Source organism: the organism of the source record quoted next, unplaced genomic scaffold (assembly GCF_019419815.1).
Source record: "Pyrus x bretschneideri cultivar Hongxiangsu unplaced genomic scaffold, Pyrus_bretschneideri_v1 Contig23, whole genome shotgun sequence".
Classification (NCBI taxonomy): domain Eukaryota; kingdom Viridiplantae; phylum Streptophyta; class Magnoliopsida; order Rosales; family Rosaceae; genus Pyrus; species Pyrus x bretschneideri.
Genome location: NW_025999535.1, coordinates 6,352,601 through 6,369,307, shown reverse-complemented (window position 1 = coordinate 6,369,307; position 16,707 = coordinate 6,352,601). Strand labels below are relative to the sequence as shown.

Here is a 16,707-nt window from a genome sequence, read left to right as displayed (position 1 = left end):
TTTTAAAAAAACAAACACCAAAAAATTTTATTTTTGTTTTTGAAATAGAATGAGAGAGAGGAAGAGAGTGATAGAGAATATAGGTGTATAAAGTTTTTATTTTTATTTTTAATTAGATATATGTTAGGATTATATGTAAATAAGGCTTTGAAAAAAATAGTAAAATTTAATTGTGTGAAATTAAATTTCTGTCCAATTTTTTTATTCATATTATGTTTTAATTAAAAGATTAAACTGATAATTTTATAAAATTTTGGTTGGTAATGAGTATTTTATTAACAGTAATAAAGATTAGATTTGTCTATTAACTTTTTGGTAAATAATTAAGCTAAAATTATTGCACCAAGTAGTCTACTGTCTTGTTGAACAGAAATTTCCGTTGTTTGGGAAGAGGGTAGGTCTGTTGGTATCCTGCGCCGCAGACATGGCGGCGAAGTTCGCTTTAGGGTCGGAACCGGTGGTGGGTTCCCTCGCACCCTCGAAGAAGAAAGAGTACAGAGTCACCAACAGGCTCCAAGAGGGCAAGCGCCCCCTATACGCCATCGTTTTCAACTTCATTGACTCTCGCTACTTCAACGTCTTCGCCACAGTCGGCGGCAATCGGGTTCGTTTCTCTTCCCTTGTAATTCCGGGACTGCTTGTTGTATTTTCGTGCGTTTTCTCGCCAACCAAACATGGGTTCTATACTGTTTTGGCTGAAAATTTGGTAAATTTTTGGGGTTTCTTATGATTTAGTTTACTGGGCTTTGTTACATTGAGTGGATTGCTAGAGATTTAGGGTTTATCGAAGTTTTCAATGTCGGCTTTGCCTATCAATTTTTTGATACATGAACTTCTCATGGAATAAAGATATACTTTGGAATGGAATGAAATGATCTTTAAGGTTAGTGTTCCGAGAATCCGAGTGAAAACAAAAAAAAAAAAGGCATCACCTTTAACATTTACAACATTGGATTACAATGCAGCTTGAGTAGTGGTGAATTATGGCTGTTCTGACCTGGTAGTGTATAGTTCCTTCGTTTTCAAATAAACAACGTGAATTTGTTTCCCGTGTTCATTTGCGTAAAATATTTATCTGAGAGACAATGCAAGGTTCTCTTTCCGCTATTTGTTGTATTTGTTGTAAGTGTTGTTTTCTTCTTTTTCAGGTTACTGTATACCAATGCCTAGAAGGGGGTGTGATTGCTGTGTTGCAGTCTTACATTGATGAAGATGTAAGTAAAGACAGCCATCATTCTGTCATTGATCAAGATTAGTGTTCTTTTCTCGGTCATTTTATCAAACAGTTTAGCATTCATTTGCTATTGTTTAGAACTTTTTTTGCGGATATGTGATTGTCATGTGCTTGGTATAGATCAGAAGGATGAGTCTTTTTACACTGTGAGTTGGGCATGCAATATTGATGGATCCCCGTTGATTGTGGCTGGAGGAATTAATGGTATAATGCGCGTCATTGATTGTGGCAGCGAGAAGATAGACAAGGTACTAAATTTAGTACTGGTTGTAAGATCATGTGCTTTATAGTGGTGCAGTAGTAATGGTCTGGGTGCTCTTTACTATTCTATAGCTGCAATCAGGATGCAATCATACATCTATTTCCGCTGAAATATTTGAAATATTTCAAAAGTGCTTTGAGTGGCAATGAAAATACAGGATTTTCTTGCTTTACATTCTTTTTGCCCCTAACATACTCATCTATGTGCAGAGTTTTGTTGGCCATGGGGACTCAATAAATGAAATCAGGACTCAGCCATTGAAGTCATCACTTGTGGTGTCAGCAAGCAAAGTGAACACAGTAACCTGCTCCTTTTTCCTTCTTAAGATATTTTTTGTTGTTTACATTATTATTAATCTTAGAACTTTCCAGGATGAGTCAGTTCGGCTATGGAATGTTCAGACTGGAATATGTATTTTGATATTCGCAGGAGCAGGGGGTCACCGCAATGAAGTCCTGAGTGTGGTAACATATCTGACGAGGAGTTATATCCTGCCACCTTTCCATGGGATCTTTTAATTATAAATCTTTTGTTTCTTTTCTTTTTTTTTTTTTTCTTTTTTTTTTTTTTTTTTTTTTTTTTGTTAAGATTTTAATCAAAGAAAATGACTCGAGGGGCTAATTCTATCACCTTGTTCTTATTATTATAGGACTTTCATCCTTCTGACATATATCGCATTGCGAGTTGTGGCATGGACAACACCGTTAAGATTTGGTCAATGAAAGGTAGGACTTCACAGCTTTGCTTCATATGAGAATTTACACAGTTTGATATGGTAACCATAGTTGTGTAACCATATGGCATGGATGATGGATCACAATGATCACAAATTTACCCATTCAGAGTATAGTGTGAGTATGTAATACTTATGTTTCTAAAAAAGGAAAAATATATATTATCATAGAAAATAGAAACAGCCTTCTTTGTTTTACTAGTATTGAAGAAAGTAATGGGTTATTTTAAAATTCTTTTGATTGCAAATTAGCTATGTTTATGCATGATTATGCAACAGTGGGATGTTAAAGTAATTCCACATCTGAGGGTCAGAGTTCCTGATTTAATGTTTGGACAGGTGTCAACTGTGTAAATCAATATTATTTCTAATTTGTTTTCTTATACAATGCTTTGCTGTAGAATTCTGGACATATGTGGAGAAATCTTTCACATGGACAGATCTTCCGTCAAAATTTCCGACAAAATATGTGCAATTTCCAGTGAGAACCTGTTTTTTTTTTTTTTTTTTTTTTTTTCGTGTGTTTCATAATATAGTTTTCATTATTCTTTTATCTGAGGTTAACTTGAACCTTTCAGGTATTCATAGCCTCCATTCATACAAACTATGTTGACTGTAATAGGTGGCTTGGTGATTTTCTCCTCTCAAAGGTGAATCAGAATTTCATCCACTATTTTCATTTCTTTTCAGTATAAATCTGATGGTTATTTGGGAACAGAAAATATTTGTAGGATGTAAAATCTTAATATGTAAATCATATGTTGCCTTTACTAATTGGCAAAATTTTAATCAGCACAATCAGCTGGTTCAAATGAGTTAACGGGGAAGACATATCAGTTGCTGAAAAGTTGATTTCTATTTGTTTGGCATCAACTTATTGATAGCTTATTTGATCATCTGAAAGCAAGATAAAGTTTTTAACAATTTAGAATAACTTGCATGGTGTGATAAACTTTATCCAGATATAACAAATAGATTTCAAATATAGGTAGCTTGAATTGCTTTTAGATGCCTGTGGTAGCTTAATTCCATATATTCTCTGATGATTACATTAATATATTATTCTGTGAATTTCCAGAGTGTTGACAATGAAATTGTGCTGTGGGAACCGAAAATGAAGGAACAGTCTCCTGGGGAGGTTAGAAACCTGGCCAATTGGTAACATTTTTATTTTCTGTTTTTTTTTTCTTTGAATTAAAGAGATGAAGGGGAGGTGAGGAGAAATGAGTGGAATATATAAAACTAATACTAAAAGCTAAATACAATTCGAAATAGTTTTTTTCTTTTAGTTTTACGCCATAAAGCATTCTAATTATCTTCTCTGCTTCTTTCACCACTATCATCTGGCTACTCAGTTTCCTTCATCTCTTCCCCTTTATTTTTCTAATTAAAAACAAAACAGTTATCAAGCAAACCCTATTTCTTCTTCTTTACTACCTATTCCACGAATCTTTGCTGAGTTTGGTTGATTGTGTAGAATTCCCGTAATTATACTTTCTGGTGGCCTAAATTGTTATTTGGATGCTTTCTGGTTAGGGTACCGTCGACATCCTTCAAAAATACCCAGTTCCGGAGTGTGATATTTGGTTCATCAAGTTTTCCTGTGATTTCCACTACAATGCAGCCGCAATAGGTAACGCAAACTGCATGAGGAATTTTCTTAAACAATTGTAGTTACAACAGTTGATATAGTTCTTCATTCTTTCAAAAATGAAGGGACCATACCATGTAAACTTTAGATGTTCTGAGTTGCAGAACTATAGGTTGACTTCTTCGCTGTCTATTGTTTTCTGTCTAGCAGGGAATAGAGAAGGAAAGATTTTTGTTTGGGAACTACAATCCAGCCCTCCAGTTCTTATTGCAAAGTTTGTTTTGTTTTCTATTCTTTACCAAAACTACATGCTGAAGAAAGTTGTAACTTTGAAATGCAAACCACTAATAATAACCTTGCGCCGTTTTTCAGGTTGTTACATCCTCAATCAAAATCTCCGATTAGGCAAACTGCTACGTCTTTTGATGGAAGGTGATTCAAGCACAGTTTATCTCTCATTGCTTTGATTACATATCATCTTCTATTTGACATTATTCTTTATATGACCTTGTAATTTCCATATCCCTCGATAATGATGAAGTGTACCCTCTTTTCCTTATTCTATATTGCAGCACCATTCTAAGCTGCTGTGAGGACGGAACTATTTGGCGTTGGGATGCTATGGAGGGTTCTTAAAGCTTATCCAAGTTGGTCTGCTGGCACTAATTTAGAAAAATGCTTATCGCTGATTAATTTGGACCAGCTTTGGTTGATTGTGGTAATGAATTTGGCGGCATTCCTGATAGAGGAACACAAGTGATTTGTAATATGTGATTGAAATTTGGAGTACAGAAGATCATACTTCGGCGAACCTTTGCTCTAGCGTTGTTACGTAACTCAGGCAGGTCGATAACAAATCTATGTCAAAATTTGCAGAAGGATAGAATTTTGAACCATGTTCTTGCAAAGGTACTTTCTGCCGTGGCGTTGCATAACCCTTTTATGTTATCATATATGTTATATCACAGACCAGTTGTGCATCACTCTCAGAGGGCTCCCGTGGTTCGTGCTCTTAAGGAAGAAGTGAAGCCTTGGTTGATTTAAGATAATCTGCAAGCGCTATGGGAAGGAAAAAGTAACATGATATCGCTATTCTTGCCTTTTCAAGAATTTCAGGCCCTCGGCCAACGAATACCAAATGTCAAACCAAACGTCTACAAGGTGCTTGTAATGTGGCAAACAGTATCGCTTTTATCAACAGAAACATACACTGGAACAACTTCAAATCAAATCCACCACAATTTCATGCTGGATTTGAGTCAGTGTTTCGCCGATCGACCATTGCCATAGATACAAGCAATGCAACGCGGTACTGTATATTTTCTTTAAAACTGCTGTAACAGACATGAATACATAATCTCTCATCTCTGGGGCAACTTTTTGCCCCTTATATACAGATAAAGAATGGGTAAGCTAGATGATTGGGATCATTTTCGTCCCAAGGTATTACAGGGGAGGGGACAAAAGAATAACACACAATGACAATTATATGTGAGACCGTAACTGCGTCAATAAACTCTGCATACTCTGAAGTTTCTGATTGAGTTCTTTTAGAGTTGCAAGATGCTGTGCAGACGGTTCTGAACTACCTAGGTCGGCAAGAAGAGCAGTGCACTTGGACTGTGAATCTGTAAATGCCTCCTCAAGTGAAGCCACTGTCGATTCCAAGGTTGCGGTTGTACTTGGGGTTTCAATGATCAAATTTGACTGAGAGAGCCCCGTGCTGGAAAAGCTGCCGCCCCTGCTGAGCTTTGCTGGTGAGAGTAACTTGTCGATGCCCTCAGTTCCTGCAAGTCATTTTCGTATCCAAACTCACACATGGCCCAAAATAATATATTTTAAAACTTATTGGCTATAATCACATACACCAGATTAAACTCGTTGGCGAAAATTTTTTTTTTATTTTTTATTTTTTGAAAAGGTAACTAATTCCACTAATGAATCGAGTAACTCATGGCAACAGATGTCAACAGATTGAATTTTTTTAGCGTAACAATCTCAGGACTTGGAAGGGAAGAACAACTCAACCCTGATTAGAATTAATGGAGATGTATATGTTGGATGACAATCAGTTTAGTAGCGTACCAAGGTTGCTTAGTTGTTCCATTGCAGCCTCACCAATGGACCCCTCCAGCTTGAGTAACCGCAGAATTCCAGCTGTCATTCGACCCATTGATTCAACTTCCGACTTGCACAGAAAAGTAAGATGTTGCAACTCATCCTTCGTTACAACCGCCTCAATCTATGGAGACAAAAAAGTTAATAATGCAGAATACTTTATGGAAGATAAAATACAGTTGTTAACTTGAAAAAACACATTACCGGTTGCTTAACAGAGAATTTCACATTTTCCACAGCCCATTCCACCATTTTGTGATCAACCGGGTCCTCTGGTATCACCATGCGAACTTCAAGATCTATACCTGCAGATGTCTCAGCAGTTTCCTTGATCCCATTCGCAGGTAAGACAGCAACATTGTTAGACTTCTGAGAATGTGGCTTTAGTATCTGCAAGCCTTCCACACCAACCTGGAACCATATTAAAATGCATGAGATAATATTTCAATATCTGTTTGATTAAAATGCAGGTGCACAAATGATGAAATTGAAATCAATCACAAACAGTTGCACATATTTGCATTCGATAATATTCTAATGAAAGCAAACTATATCTAGAGTGTCGGAATATTGATCTTGAACGCAGCACAGGCGCAACCAACCAAGTTCCACCTAAGAATATACTGAGAATTGTCAGCTCATTAGATCTATAAAAATTAAAATTAAAAAAATTAAAAATAATAAAATAATAAAATAAAAAAGAACAAAACCTATGCATGATCTTTTGCTCATTTTGCCTAAATCTCAAACTGCATGACATTGACTCAGTTCTACTCTAACATAAAGCACTACCAACTGTTAGGTCGCTTAGAATTACATATCTCCAAATTGCACCCAACCGTGAGATAGTTCTGAGCGCATGAGCAAGACAACTTCTCACCCTACTATAATGACCCACTTGAGGTAAAGCGAAGAATTATCATTATCATACTTCACTACTACTTAACCAAACAGAAAGCTTGACAAACCAGTTAAGAAAATGGTACATATATTTTTCAGAAATGAAACAGAAATTGATTAGTTCAAAAATCAAGTACAAAGTGCGGGTGAGAAATCTTGTAGGACCACCACCAAATTACGATAACAAAAAGAAGGCCAAGCATTCTAATCTAACAACCCTGCCTCATCACTCTCTCTTCCTAGTGAAGCAATTGTCAGCAGCTGTATCATTCCATGATCCAAGGTAAGCGGTAGCAAACCACATGCTCATTTACTTTCATGTGTGTCACTGTTATGACCACAGAACCAGGTAACATAGTGAACCAACACCATAACAGGGACATAATCTCAGCAATGCATGCAAGTTAAAAAAAAAAAAAGGGAAAACTAATGAAAGTGCTTGAAAACTTTGAGTTTTTAACAATAAGGACAAGATAAAGGGTAAAGTGAATAGTACCAGGTTTGACTTTTTAATATAAAAATGTGGTTTTTCGTTAAAGTGAACAGTACCATGGGCTTTTCGTTAAAACTCCCAAAAAAAATTAAAATACCTAAGATATCGCCTAGGAAGACCATAATTTACTTTTTTTTTCCCCAAGAAAAACCCAAAAAAAAAAATGACAAAACGCTTCAATGATGCTGGCTTATTCATGTAAGCTGACCCTTTTGGAAAAAAGTCACATTTAATAATCAATATGCATGTATACTTCATCCAAGATGCCTTTCGCAGGCAACCTTAAAAAAAGAAAAAGCCACAATGGAAAGAGTGAGAAATCCTTACTGTAACCAATTCCACAGGATATTTTTGGGTCCTGTATGACTTTCCATTACCATTCAGCATATGCTTTGGACCATTTTTTGCTTTTACATGCAGATTATGGAACGTTGTGTGCCAACACCTCTCTTCTCTTTGCACATCCTTATGATTGTCGAACCACCATCTTTCTGCAATCTCCCGTTCACCTTCAAGAGCAAATAACCAATTTTTGAACTCTACGGACACGTCTACATCATCTGGCTTTCCCAAGTGCAAGACCCCACTTTCTTTCCCATCTCCTGGACTTCCATCTGGAAGAAAATGGAATATATATATCCATTTGTGTAACAATGAATAAACTCAGCACTGATAATAAATTGACAAGCGAAAAAAGAACAGGATGAAATGACCTTGTGTGTATGTACCTAAACAGACTAAATTACAAAAATCATGTTCACGTACCCTCTTTCACATCAACAATGAGATGCGACGGTTTGAAAAGTTTTGACAGTGGTCCAGCTTGTAATTTTTCTAACTCCTTAGAGAGCCCCTTTCCTGGACCACCATCAGGGCCAAGTATTCCAAAGCGATGCAGCAGGGATTCAGCATAGTTCATTCCCCCACCTAGGCGTATGCCAGAGATACACGCCGACACATTCAGACTATGACACTCTGCATCTCGTTCATTTAAAGGAATTACGTGTACCATGCTTACGTCCAGAAATGGATTTACAAAAGCTTTTCCATTTGATTGATGTTTTATTTGGTTATGTATCCAAAATACAGGTCTCAGCTGAGGGTACCCATTTCCACTAGTTGAAAGACCATTTTCAACAGAAGTTAAAACTGAACCATTCTCATGTGCCAAGTTTCCCTCAGTGTCTACACAGTCCACCTCAACACTATCCCAATGTATAGTGGATGAAACAGCAACTGCACCACCAAGAGTTCTGTGAGTAACTTTTATAAAGAGATCATCCCCAATAAACTGAACCAGAGGCATTCCTTCAATATTCACAGAAGATGATTCCAGAAATTTAATCTGAAGATTTTTTACTGCCAAGCTTACCGCTGTATCATTGGGAACCTTGTCAATCAGCTTTAAGTCCATAGAATGATCCTTATTCTTTTTTCCAGTATTTTTTCCAACGAGAACAATCTTTTCACTAACTCTGCCAAAGTACGAATAAAGATCCAAAACAAAAAATAACTGTTCAACAGATGTGTTGGAGAGATAGTTTTGACAAGCTACCCCCACCCTGACAATACCACCGGGGGGAGGAACATTTGTTAATGGGCTCCCATCAGCAGTTACCATAGCTACTTCAACACAAGCATCTTTCAGCTCAACACATCTCCACGTGCCTGAATTCCCATCAAGAGAACTCTGAAGGCCAGCAGACTTGGTGCATTTTTCAAGTGACAAACTGATGTGCAATGCTCTAGCACTCCATTTCTTCTGGCTGGCATCAATTGGTTGATCTTCCCAAAGACAAAAACAAGCAGGATCCTTCTCCAGATTCAGTAACCTTAATTTTAGTGATGGTGACTCCGAAAATAACAAGTTCTCGATATGAAGCCTTGCTCCAGAAAAAGTACTCTGGTAGATACTGTCCTTGTTGTTAGCACGGTCACACAATTTATCTATGTCCAAAGGAACAGTCGCATCTAATTCCTTCAGGGTGAAAGTCAACGAATTGACTGAGAAATCTGGTAAAACAGCACCAGGATTGACTACAATTCCATCAGCCAGGAAGGAAGCGATCCTCAAACAGGATCCTTCTTGGAGATCAATCTAGAATTTAAACCAAAAAACAAACGGGAAAAAAAATTGAGAAATGATACTTGAAGGTTCACTAAGAAAAACAAATAAAAGATGTCAACACATACCATTAGGGGTTGACAATTAATTACTGTTTGTGAAGCAAAAGATGGAGGGACTGGGGATGGCTTGATCTGAAGAGAGTGAAGGCACAAAAAAGGGACACCTTTAATTGGCTGCCACTCCTGATCTCCCAAAGGATATATGGGAGGGCAAAAGTTCTTACCTGTCCAAACAATAGTACAAAACTGATAAGAGAATAATTTCAAACTACAGATACCCAACACCCAGCACACGGCCACTGGGTTAAATTTCGTTTTCTAGTGTACATAAATAAATTTATCCCATACCAAAGTCAGGAACATGGATAGGTTCTTCAGAAACTGCATGCATTGATGGTTGAACCAAAGTGCAGGGAGGTCGTGAAAAGGTATCCCTACATTCCAGCCACCGACATAAATTATAACTTAGCCATAGGACTTAACATATATCAAATTGAAAGGGGAAGCCATTTCTCAAATTTAAACGTTTCCCACATAGAGCTAATTTACAAAATCATACTTTTCCGTTAAACTACATCCATAATTCATCGTGGCTTCAACAAAAGTAGAAATGCAATAGGACTAGTCACTAAATCACTTCAGATACAATGCAGGTATGAACAAACAATTCCTACAGTTAACATATAATCCTTGTTAATTGTTACTGTTAGAGATCTGTGAACTCCTACCTAAAAGATCAGGAAAAGAAATGCACAAAAGCAGAAACAACACCCAAAAGCTATACTTAGTAGAACCTAGTCAAAGCCCAACTGAGCTCCAGGAAAATGATGGGAAAACATACTACCACCAAATCTCTTGCAATATCCTAAATTAACAATATTTACCTTAAAAACAGCCCACCAATCAAAACCCTCGACAAGTTGTTGTCAATTTTTCCATCTGAAAGACTGGCCTGCAAAAGTGGATCCCCATATAAGATCCTGGACTCCTAATTGAGTTAAACAGACATGGAACGTCACAAACACTACACTGCATGCATAAAACCTACAATTTGTACTCCCGACAATGAAATCAAAGACTCCAAAGTATTAATGTATTTTAGTGCTTAATAAGAGCTTTAAATAAGAATTGCACAGAATTCAAATTCCAAATATTTTTAATTTTGATTGTGGCAAATTTATTAAGTATAATATATTTTCTTACAGGACCCTCCTTGAAGTATAAGCACTCTGTAAACTGAATCTTATTTCAGTAATATGTAAACCCAAGAGTCCAATATGTAAGGGTTCAATCAAAGACTGAGATGATGGTAAGGAAAAGTTTAATCATATATGTAAGAGTCATAGAACATACCCGTGAGAAGAAGAGTGATTGCATCAAAAGTTCAAGCTTGAACTCTGCAAGCAAATCCAACATTTCTGAGAATGCTTCAATTTAAAAAACAAAAATAACAAAAGAAATAATCTGAATAAATGTACCAGGCAACCTCGCAGATACCAACAAATTGGGTTCCCTGGCTCATTTTTCTTTGTCGGTACATTGGGTTGTATAAAATACATGTTTTTTCAATGTACACAAGTATTAAGTCCCTATAACATTTGTAAAGGAAAATCACAAACCAGCATCTTTAATGCAAAGAAATATGTGGTCCACAACAATTGAGACAATAGAACGTCCTGCTGCTTGTGTGGATCGCTGCAAAAAATTCCATGAAAGATGTAGATAGATAGAGATTAGAGACAGAGAATAACAAGAGAATCATAAAATGTTAGCAGATAATGGATTGAGAATGAAGTAAAGCCAACAGCAAACCTGCTGAGTATTTGAATCAACATCTCCTCTATTCAGACATACGTACAATCCTGTCATAAAGCGAAGGAGAGCACGTAGTCCTGCACCACACGATTACATATTAGCACCAAGCTATACGTATACATGGTCTTATTATAATTTTAGAACCACTGAAACAGGTGATCAAATATAATTCACTTGTTACCTGGTTCACTTATAGCAGGACAAATGGCCTCTGTGATATGTAACTGAACCTCAAGTCCAAGTGGACTGTTTAATTCAGTCCTTTGCACTGTGATCTGGTCATAATCTCAAAGTCAAAAAAGATACACTGACACAAAGCCCAGAAAACACTTGAAGCTCTCTAGAATCACACTGATATATGGAGTACAAACAAATCCATCAGTAATTAACTAAAAAGTTTATATCTACATTACATAAGCTTGTCCTGAAATTCCTTCTATAAAGCGCTCCCCACCAAAGAAAACTCGCTTTGCACCATCATCATCTCTCTGGTTTCTTCCATCTTCAGTACGTGCTATGTTAGCATCCATGAACATATCAGGGTGGGGAAGGAGATCAATAGACAAAGATTCCCACTCAAGTTTCTGGTAAGAAACAATATATCATCATCATCATCATCATTTAATACTAATTCAAAACTGAGAAGTCTAACACTGCTGGACACAGAACAATATGGAACACAATAGTGATCTGATGCACAAAGATTAGTACATTACTTTGAACAAATATATGAACTTTTTGTCACTGGAGAATTCCCGTGATTCCTTAAGACTGACAACCTGTAACGGGACATTAGTTCAAATAAGCTGGTGAAATTACGGAACTGGTCAAGAAATGAATGTATGAGCAGAGCAACCAACACATTACCTGCCAATTTTCATTGGTAGTATACAGAAAAAGGTTCCGTATAGTTATAGAGGCCAGAGGTGATGCCCTGTGGTACAAATAAAAAAAATTAAAAAATGAGAGAAGAATGAGAATATGCACTAACCTATACAACTGCATATTTCAAAGGCTTATTTTTTGCAAAGCCCCTTGTAACTCGACCTCAATCCCAAAATTTCCCCCCTGGAACTAAATTATCACCACTTTGAACTCTGGAACTCAATATTCGCTCCACTTTGGAGCGATTCCATTTCTTCCGTGAAATGGTTGCCAAATGTGCTGATGTGGAAGATATTTTGCTTATGTCACGTACAATTGGAAGAAGAGAAAAGGGTATTTTGGTCAAATCATCAAGTCTCCTCCCTTCTTTCTCAAAAGAACCTGCAAACTGGAGCGCCAAATCCATCAGTCAAAAACTGAAAACTTCACACATCACTTCCAAAATTCGTAGAGCAGCCCCAAATCCCAATATTTTCTATTTGCCAATTTGAATTCTTGCATCTTGGTTGTAATGGGTAGGGTCCTTCTTGCCCAACTAAAAGTTAAAAGTGAAAGCAAGCGAACTCTGTAACTGGAAGTTTCAACTCAAAACCAAAAAAAGAACCTAAATTTTAAATTAAGAGAGAGAGAGAGAGAGAGAGAGAGATGAAGAAAGTCGCAGAGCAAGTGATGCGTTCTTCACAGTGGCGCTTTGCTACACTAAACCTACCCCAAAACACCTGCAACCCCGTGCCTATTGCCGGCTCCTCCTTAAGCTGACATTTCCAACAACAATGACTATGTTTTGACTTCGACAGTCCTACTCATTGTCATGTTACCTTAGAAAATGACTTTTAAGTGCCACCTATGCTTTAATTACTAAATTACCCTTCCATCAGCGCATTTAACTTAATTTTGACAGAATAAACGGAAACTGATCAAAGTGAAGCAGATATAGAGTTCCAGGGTGCAAAGTGGTGATATTTTAGTTTCAGGTGGGAAAGTGGGATTGAAGTCGAGTTATAAGGGGCTTTACAAAAAATAAGCCTATTTAAATGTCAAAGAAATCCTAGAGCCTGTCCCTATAGTGTTTTTGCCAAAAAACCTGAACTTGTGAGTCCTGCAGTTTTTTAACTAAAGATCCTAAACTATCATCCTGAGTACTTAAGATATTGCCACCCAAAACCTCCAGCAAGCACAACCTTCGGCTTCCTGCTACTTTTGGCCATCAACATCTACAACCTTTCTGTTATTTTCCTGAAGCATACTTCCTCCTCTTACAGACCCAGAACTTAAACATTTAAATCTTCACAAACCACGATTACCATATGTGATCACACAGGCTAATTCCTACTATGTCCTCCTATATCAACTGGCCTATATAATAAGTTATCACAGATACACATGCCATTTTAAGAGGTAAAAGATCTACTTGTTGATTTGCATAAACTCAATTCCTTTTTTGGAGCCAAAAGTTCTTGATCATAAACCAAATTCCCCCAAAAGGGATCCATAAATAAGAACGTCGTGACTGCACATGGTAAATATGATATCACATATTGAAGAATTTCCACCTGATATATCTATATTAACTTCAATCTAAGGTTAAAAATCTACAAAATTTATCAAGTGTTCTTAAAAGGGCAGCTCGTTGAGGATAAGAGCATTTCTGGCCATATTCGTTTCTGAATATATAACTAGAGAGCTGGGACTGAGAAATTACCAACTAGCGCCTTCTTGGCTTCGACCACCGCCACGAGTCTCAAGTAGAAGATTAACTGTGAGAATCTCCAAAGTCATTCCATCTGCAATCTGATCATTTCAAAAAAGATCAATAACGTAACTTCCAGAATAAATGTTCAAATCTCTATGCATGCTCAAAAAACCCAAAGAAGACACTCATCAGTAAGGAAGCTTGCAAGAAAACTTTACAGGCCTGGATTTTCAATTGATTTGAGCTACTAATGATACCATTGAAAAAGTCAGTATGAGTTGACCTTTTTTTTAGAAGAAACAAAATTTATTGAACAATTAAAATTGTGCAACAATACAAAAGCAGAGGACCAGAAATTCCACTTCACAGAACAAAACAAGAACAGAAAATAGACGAAATGTTGGAATGAAAAGTGAATTACAAAAAGCATGAGAGCAAGGGAGGAATTGAATGTATGAAAGGTCAGGACCTAACAAAACACATATAATCTCAGTTGCCATACTTCGGTGATAATTAGCCAGATACACTAAAAAAGACTGGAGCTCTATTTGACAAATTTCATCTTGTTAACAAGCTATAATTGCCATTCAGCAACAAACATGAAATGCGTCAAGAATTCAATGCCATTTGGCAACAATCTCTCCCTTTACAAGTGATAGCTAATTATTTTTATTCTTCCTGAGTTTTGAAGTTTCATCAGTCTTAAAGAATGACAAGATTATTTACATTCTGCATAGAGAATACATAACTGCACTGACTGAACCTCACCTTATCAGCAAATCCATAACCGCTACCCATTGCCGAGCTAGAGGATGATGGGGAACTGCACACAAGAATTTGTTTACTCGGTAAAACCATGACTACACTATAAAACTTGTTTCAATCTTGAAATGTATAATCAAGCACCTCCTTGGACTCCTCTCATCCAAATCTGACTTCTCCTCCAAAACCAAATCAAGCCTATCAATTTGCACGACAATCGGCTCTATTTGCACATTACTGACAGATGGGAGCTATCAAACCACACAAAGAAGAGTCATTGACTAAACTCATATCCGAAAATGAATTGAGAAATAATGCATATAAAGGAAACCATCTGGAATATACATCTACCCTAAGCTCTCACCAAAGCATCACATCTTGTACAACGACATACTCAACTAAATTCAGGAGTTTTGTAACAATTAAGAGAGTATACACAAAAAGCCAACACATTTTAACTTCTCGGCCAGACACCATATCAATCGAAACCAAATGAATTATACGGAACACACGACAATCAGAATTAACAGTCACCAACCACTATCTCCAACTTTCCAACTTTGGCCGTGGCTACATTCAGTGCCGGCGGCAATCCCATGCTAGAATGCAAAGCATCGCCATTGATATCTGCCAAATTCAAAAACAAATCAATGAAACCCTACTACAACGAATTGAGCAAACAAATCCCTGAAATTTACCTAAATTAGAAAGCTGGACCGTCCGTCCCTGCAACTTGAACTGGTCTCTGGAGAAAGATTTCAACCAATATTTGAGAGTGTACTCCAGCGCCCGAGCCAATATCGACTCCATACCTTGCAGAACTTCTACAACGCCCTCGAGAATTCAAACAAATCGTCAATGGAAGCTTTCCGCCGCAGCTCCGCGGATCTGCGCCGATGCGAAATGTGGAAAACCGTAATCGGGTTCGGATCTGGGGCTCTGGCTGGCGGGTGGAGCATGCATTTGGAGTTCCAAAACCGAGAGGCAACTTGTTTCCCTTTCCGCTTTGCTTTTTTTCGATGTTGCAGGTGGGAATCTCAAAAGAGTAAGTATGGAAAGAGCCGGGGATGGGGTGGCACGTGAGGGAGGGAGGGGACCGTACGAATGGCACGTGATAGAGGGGGGTGTTCTGCGGGTGTCAGAAATTCAGAGTCGGGTTACAAATATGCTATGCTGACGACGACGACGGTCAGTATAACAGTTTGATTGTATTCTCAGATATTTTAAGTTTGGATCTGGTAAATAGCAAATTCAATATTAAATTAGGCTGTTTATTGTATGATTTAATCAAATTCTTTATTTTCTTAATGTAAAAATATTATTGTATAAAATATATATATGCTATGATGATATGATCCTTTTCATTTTGCAATGATTGCGATAGATTTCGTCATTTTACATTTTTGGATACTACTTTGAACATTATCTTTACAAAAATAAAGTTGTTTGAATTCGTTTAATCATCTTTATAAAAATAAAGTTGTTTGAATTTGTTTAATCATTTGATGATTAGTGAATAGTGGAAATTGTTGATAATACAATGTATATAATTAATCTAACATAACCGATTAATTTGTTTATTGAATAACAAGTAGAAAGGAAACACGGGTATCATATGAAAACGCCAAATAACATTGAAGATTTACGCTTACCACATATTTGTACATAATTTGTATCATCTCTCTAATAAAAGTAATATCCAACAACATATGTGACAGCCCGTCTCGAAAATATTGAAAACGTATATGTGAAAAGACACTTTTACCCCTAGTTCGTTCTCTTTACGTTATTGGTTGTTTTGGTGTTGTGTTGGCATGTCTTTGGGACACACACACACTCCCACACCTGCACCACCCTCTATCCCCTTCCTCTGTCTCTGTCCCGCGTCTCTCTCCCTTCCCATTCACCATAAACGTACGGACACACACACAACTCACTCAAACCTTCACAGATCGAAGGAACCAAGTACATTTTCGAACTCGTGAGGCTCGTGGGAGTGCAACCATACCATTTTCAGGTAAGATTATCACCGTTTTCACGTCGATTCGACGAGGTCCGTTTTGGATACTATTCATGCAAACGTAAATACTCACG

The 16,707-nt window shown here is 37.1% G+C and overlaps 2 protein-coding genes across 4 annotated transcripts; one reads left to right on the top strand and one right to left on the bottom strand.

The window, feature by feature from the left end:
- The first annotated feature begins 346 nt into the window (after window positions 1-346).
- On the top strand, window positions 347-4,642 carry LOC103948757 (polycomb group protein FIE1). The gene is made up of 13 exons (XM_048585702.1): window positions 347-604; window positions 1,149-1,214; window positions 1,360-1,482; window positions 1,706-1,786; window positions 1,868-1,960; window positions 2,146-2,221; window positions 2,631-2,710; window positions 2,808-2,879; window positions 3,308-3,367; window positions 3,766-3,862; window positions 4,031-4,094; window positions 4,193-4,252; window positions 4,393-4,642. Exons 1-13 carry the CDS (start codon window positions 425-427, stop codon window positions 4,454-4,456), a joined length of 1,116 nt encoding a protein of 371 aa, XP_048441659.1. The 5' UTR covers window positions 347-424; the 3' UTR covers window positions 4,457-4,642.
- Window positions 4,643-5,111: 469 nt separating this feature from the next.
- On the bottom strand, window positions 5,112-15,633 carry LOC103935041. Of its 3 annotated transcripts, XM_009344805.3 has the most exons (20): window positions 15,312-15,633; window positions 15,152-15,240; window positions 14,758-14,864; window positions 14,620-14,674; window positions 13,861-13,949; window positions 12,141-12,207; window positions 11,990-12,052; window positions 11,687-11,857; window positions 11,455-11,548; window positions 11,271-11,350; window positions 11,078-11,153; window positions 10,812-10,855; window positions 10,343-10,410; window positions 9,807-9,892; window positions 9,525-9,682; window positions 8,097-9,429; window positions 7,659-7,945; window positions 6,143-6,349; window positions 5,906-6,062; window positions 5,112-5,607 (listed from the first exon to the last, which is right to left on the bottom strand). In XM_009344805.3, exons 1-20 carry the CDS (start codon window positions 15,421-15,423, stop codon window positions 5,306-5,308), a joined length of 3,645 nt encoding a protein of 1,214 aa, XP_009343080.1. In that variant the 5' UTR covers window positions 15,424-15,633; the 3' UTR covers window positions 5,112-5,305. The 3 variants fall into 3 exon arrangements, with proteins under 3 accessions (XP_009343080.1, XP_048441657.1, XP_048441658.1); XM_048585700.1 differs by lacking the exons at window positions 13,861-13,949; window positions 14,620-14,674; window positions 14,758-14,864; window positions 15,152-15,240; window positions 15,312-15,633 and adding an exon at window positions 12,321-12,485; XM_048585701.1 differs by lacking the exons at window positions 12,141-12,207; window positions 13,861-13,949; window positions 14,620-14,674; ... (1 more) ...; window positions 15,152-15,240; window positions 15,312-15,633 and adding an exon at window positions 12,265-12,485.
- Between the last annotated feature and the right edge of the window lie 1,074 nt (window positions 15,634-16,707).

What these genes read in the sequence shown, in the direction of transcription:
- LOC103948757 (XM_048585702.1), top strand. Translation starts at nt 425, where the DNA reads ATGGCGGCGAAGTTCGCTTTAGGGTCGGAACCGGTGGTGGGTTCCCTC. An exon ending in CCTCCAGTTCTTATTGCAAA is followed by an intron (nt 4,095 to 4,192) that starts GTTTGTTTTGTT and finishes GCCGTTTTTCAG; the next exon opens with GTTGTTACATCCTCAATCAA. An exon ending in GCTACGTCTTTTGATGGAAG is followed by an intron (nt 4,253 to 4,392) that starts GTGATTCAAGCA and finishes TCTATATTGCAG; the next exon opens with CACCATTCTAAGCTGCTGTG.
- LOC103935041 (XM_009344805.3), bottom strand. Translation starts at nt 15,423, where the DNA reads ATGGAGTCGATATTGGCTCGGGCGCTGGAGTACACTCTCAAATATTGG. An exon ending in CTACCAATGAAAATTGGCAG is followed by an intron (nt 12,053 to 12,140) that starts GTAATGTGTTGG and finishes GTCCCGTTACAG; the next exon opens with GTTGTCAGTCTTAAGGAATC. An exon ending in GAATTTCAGGACAAGCTTAT is followed by an intron (nt 11,549 to 11,686) that starts GTAATGTAGATA and finishes GATTATGACCAG; the next exon opens with ATCACAGTGCAAAGGACTGA.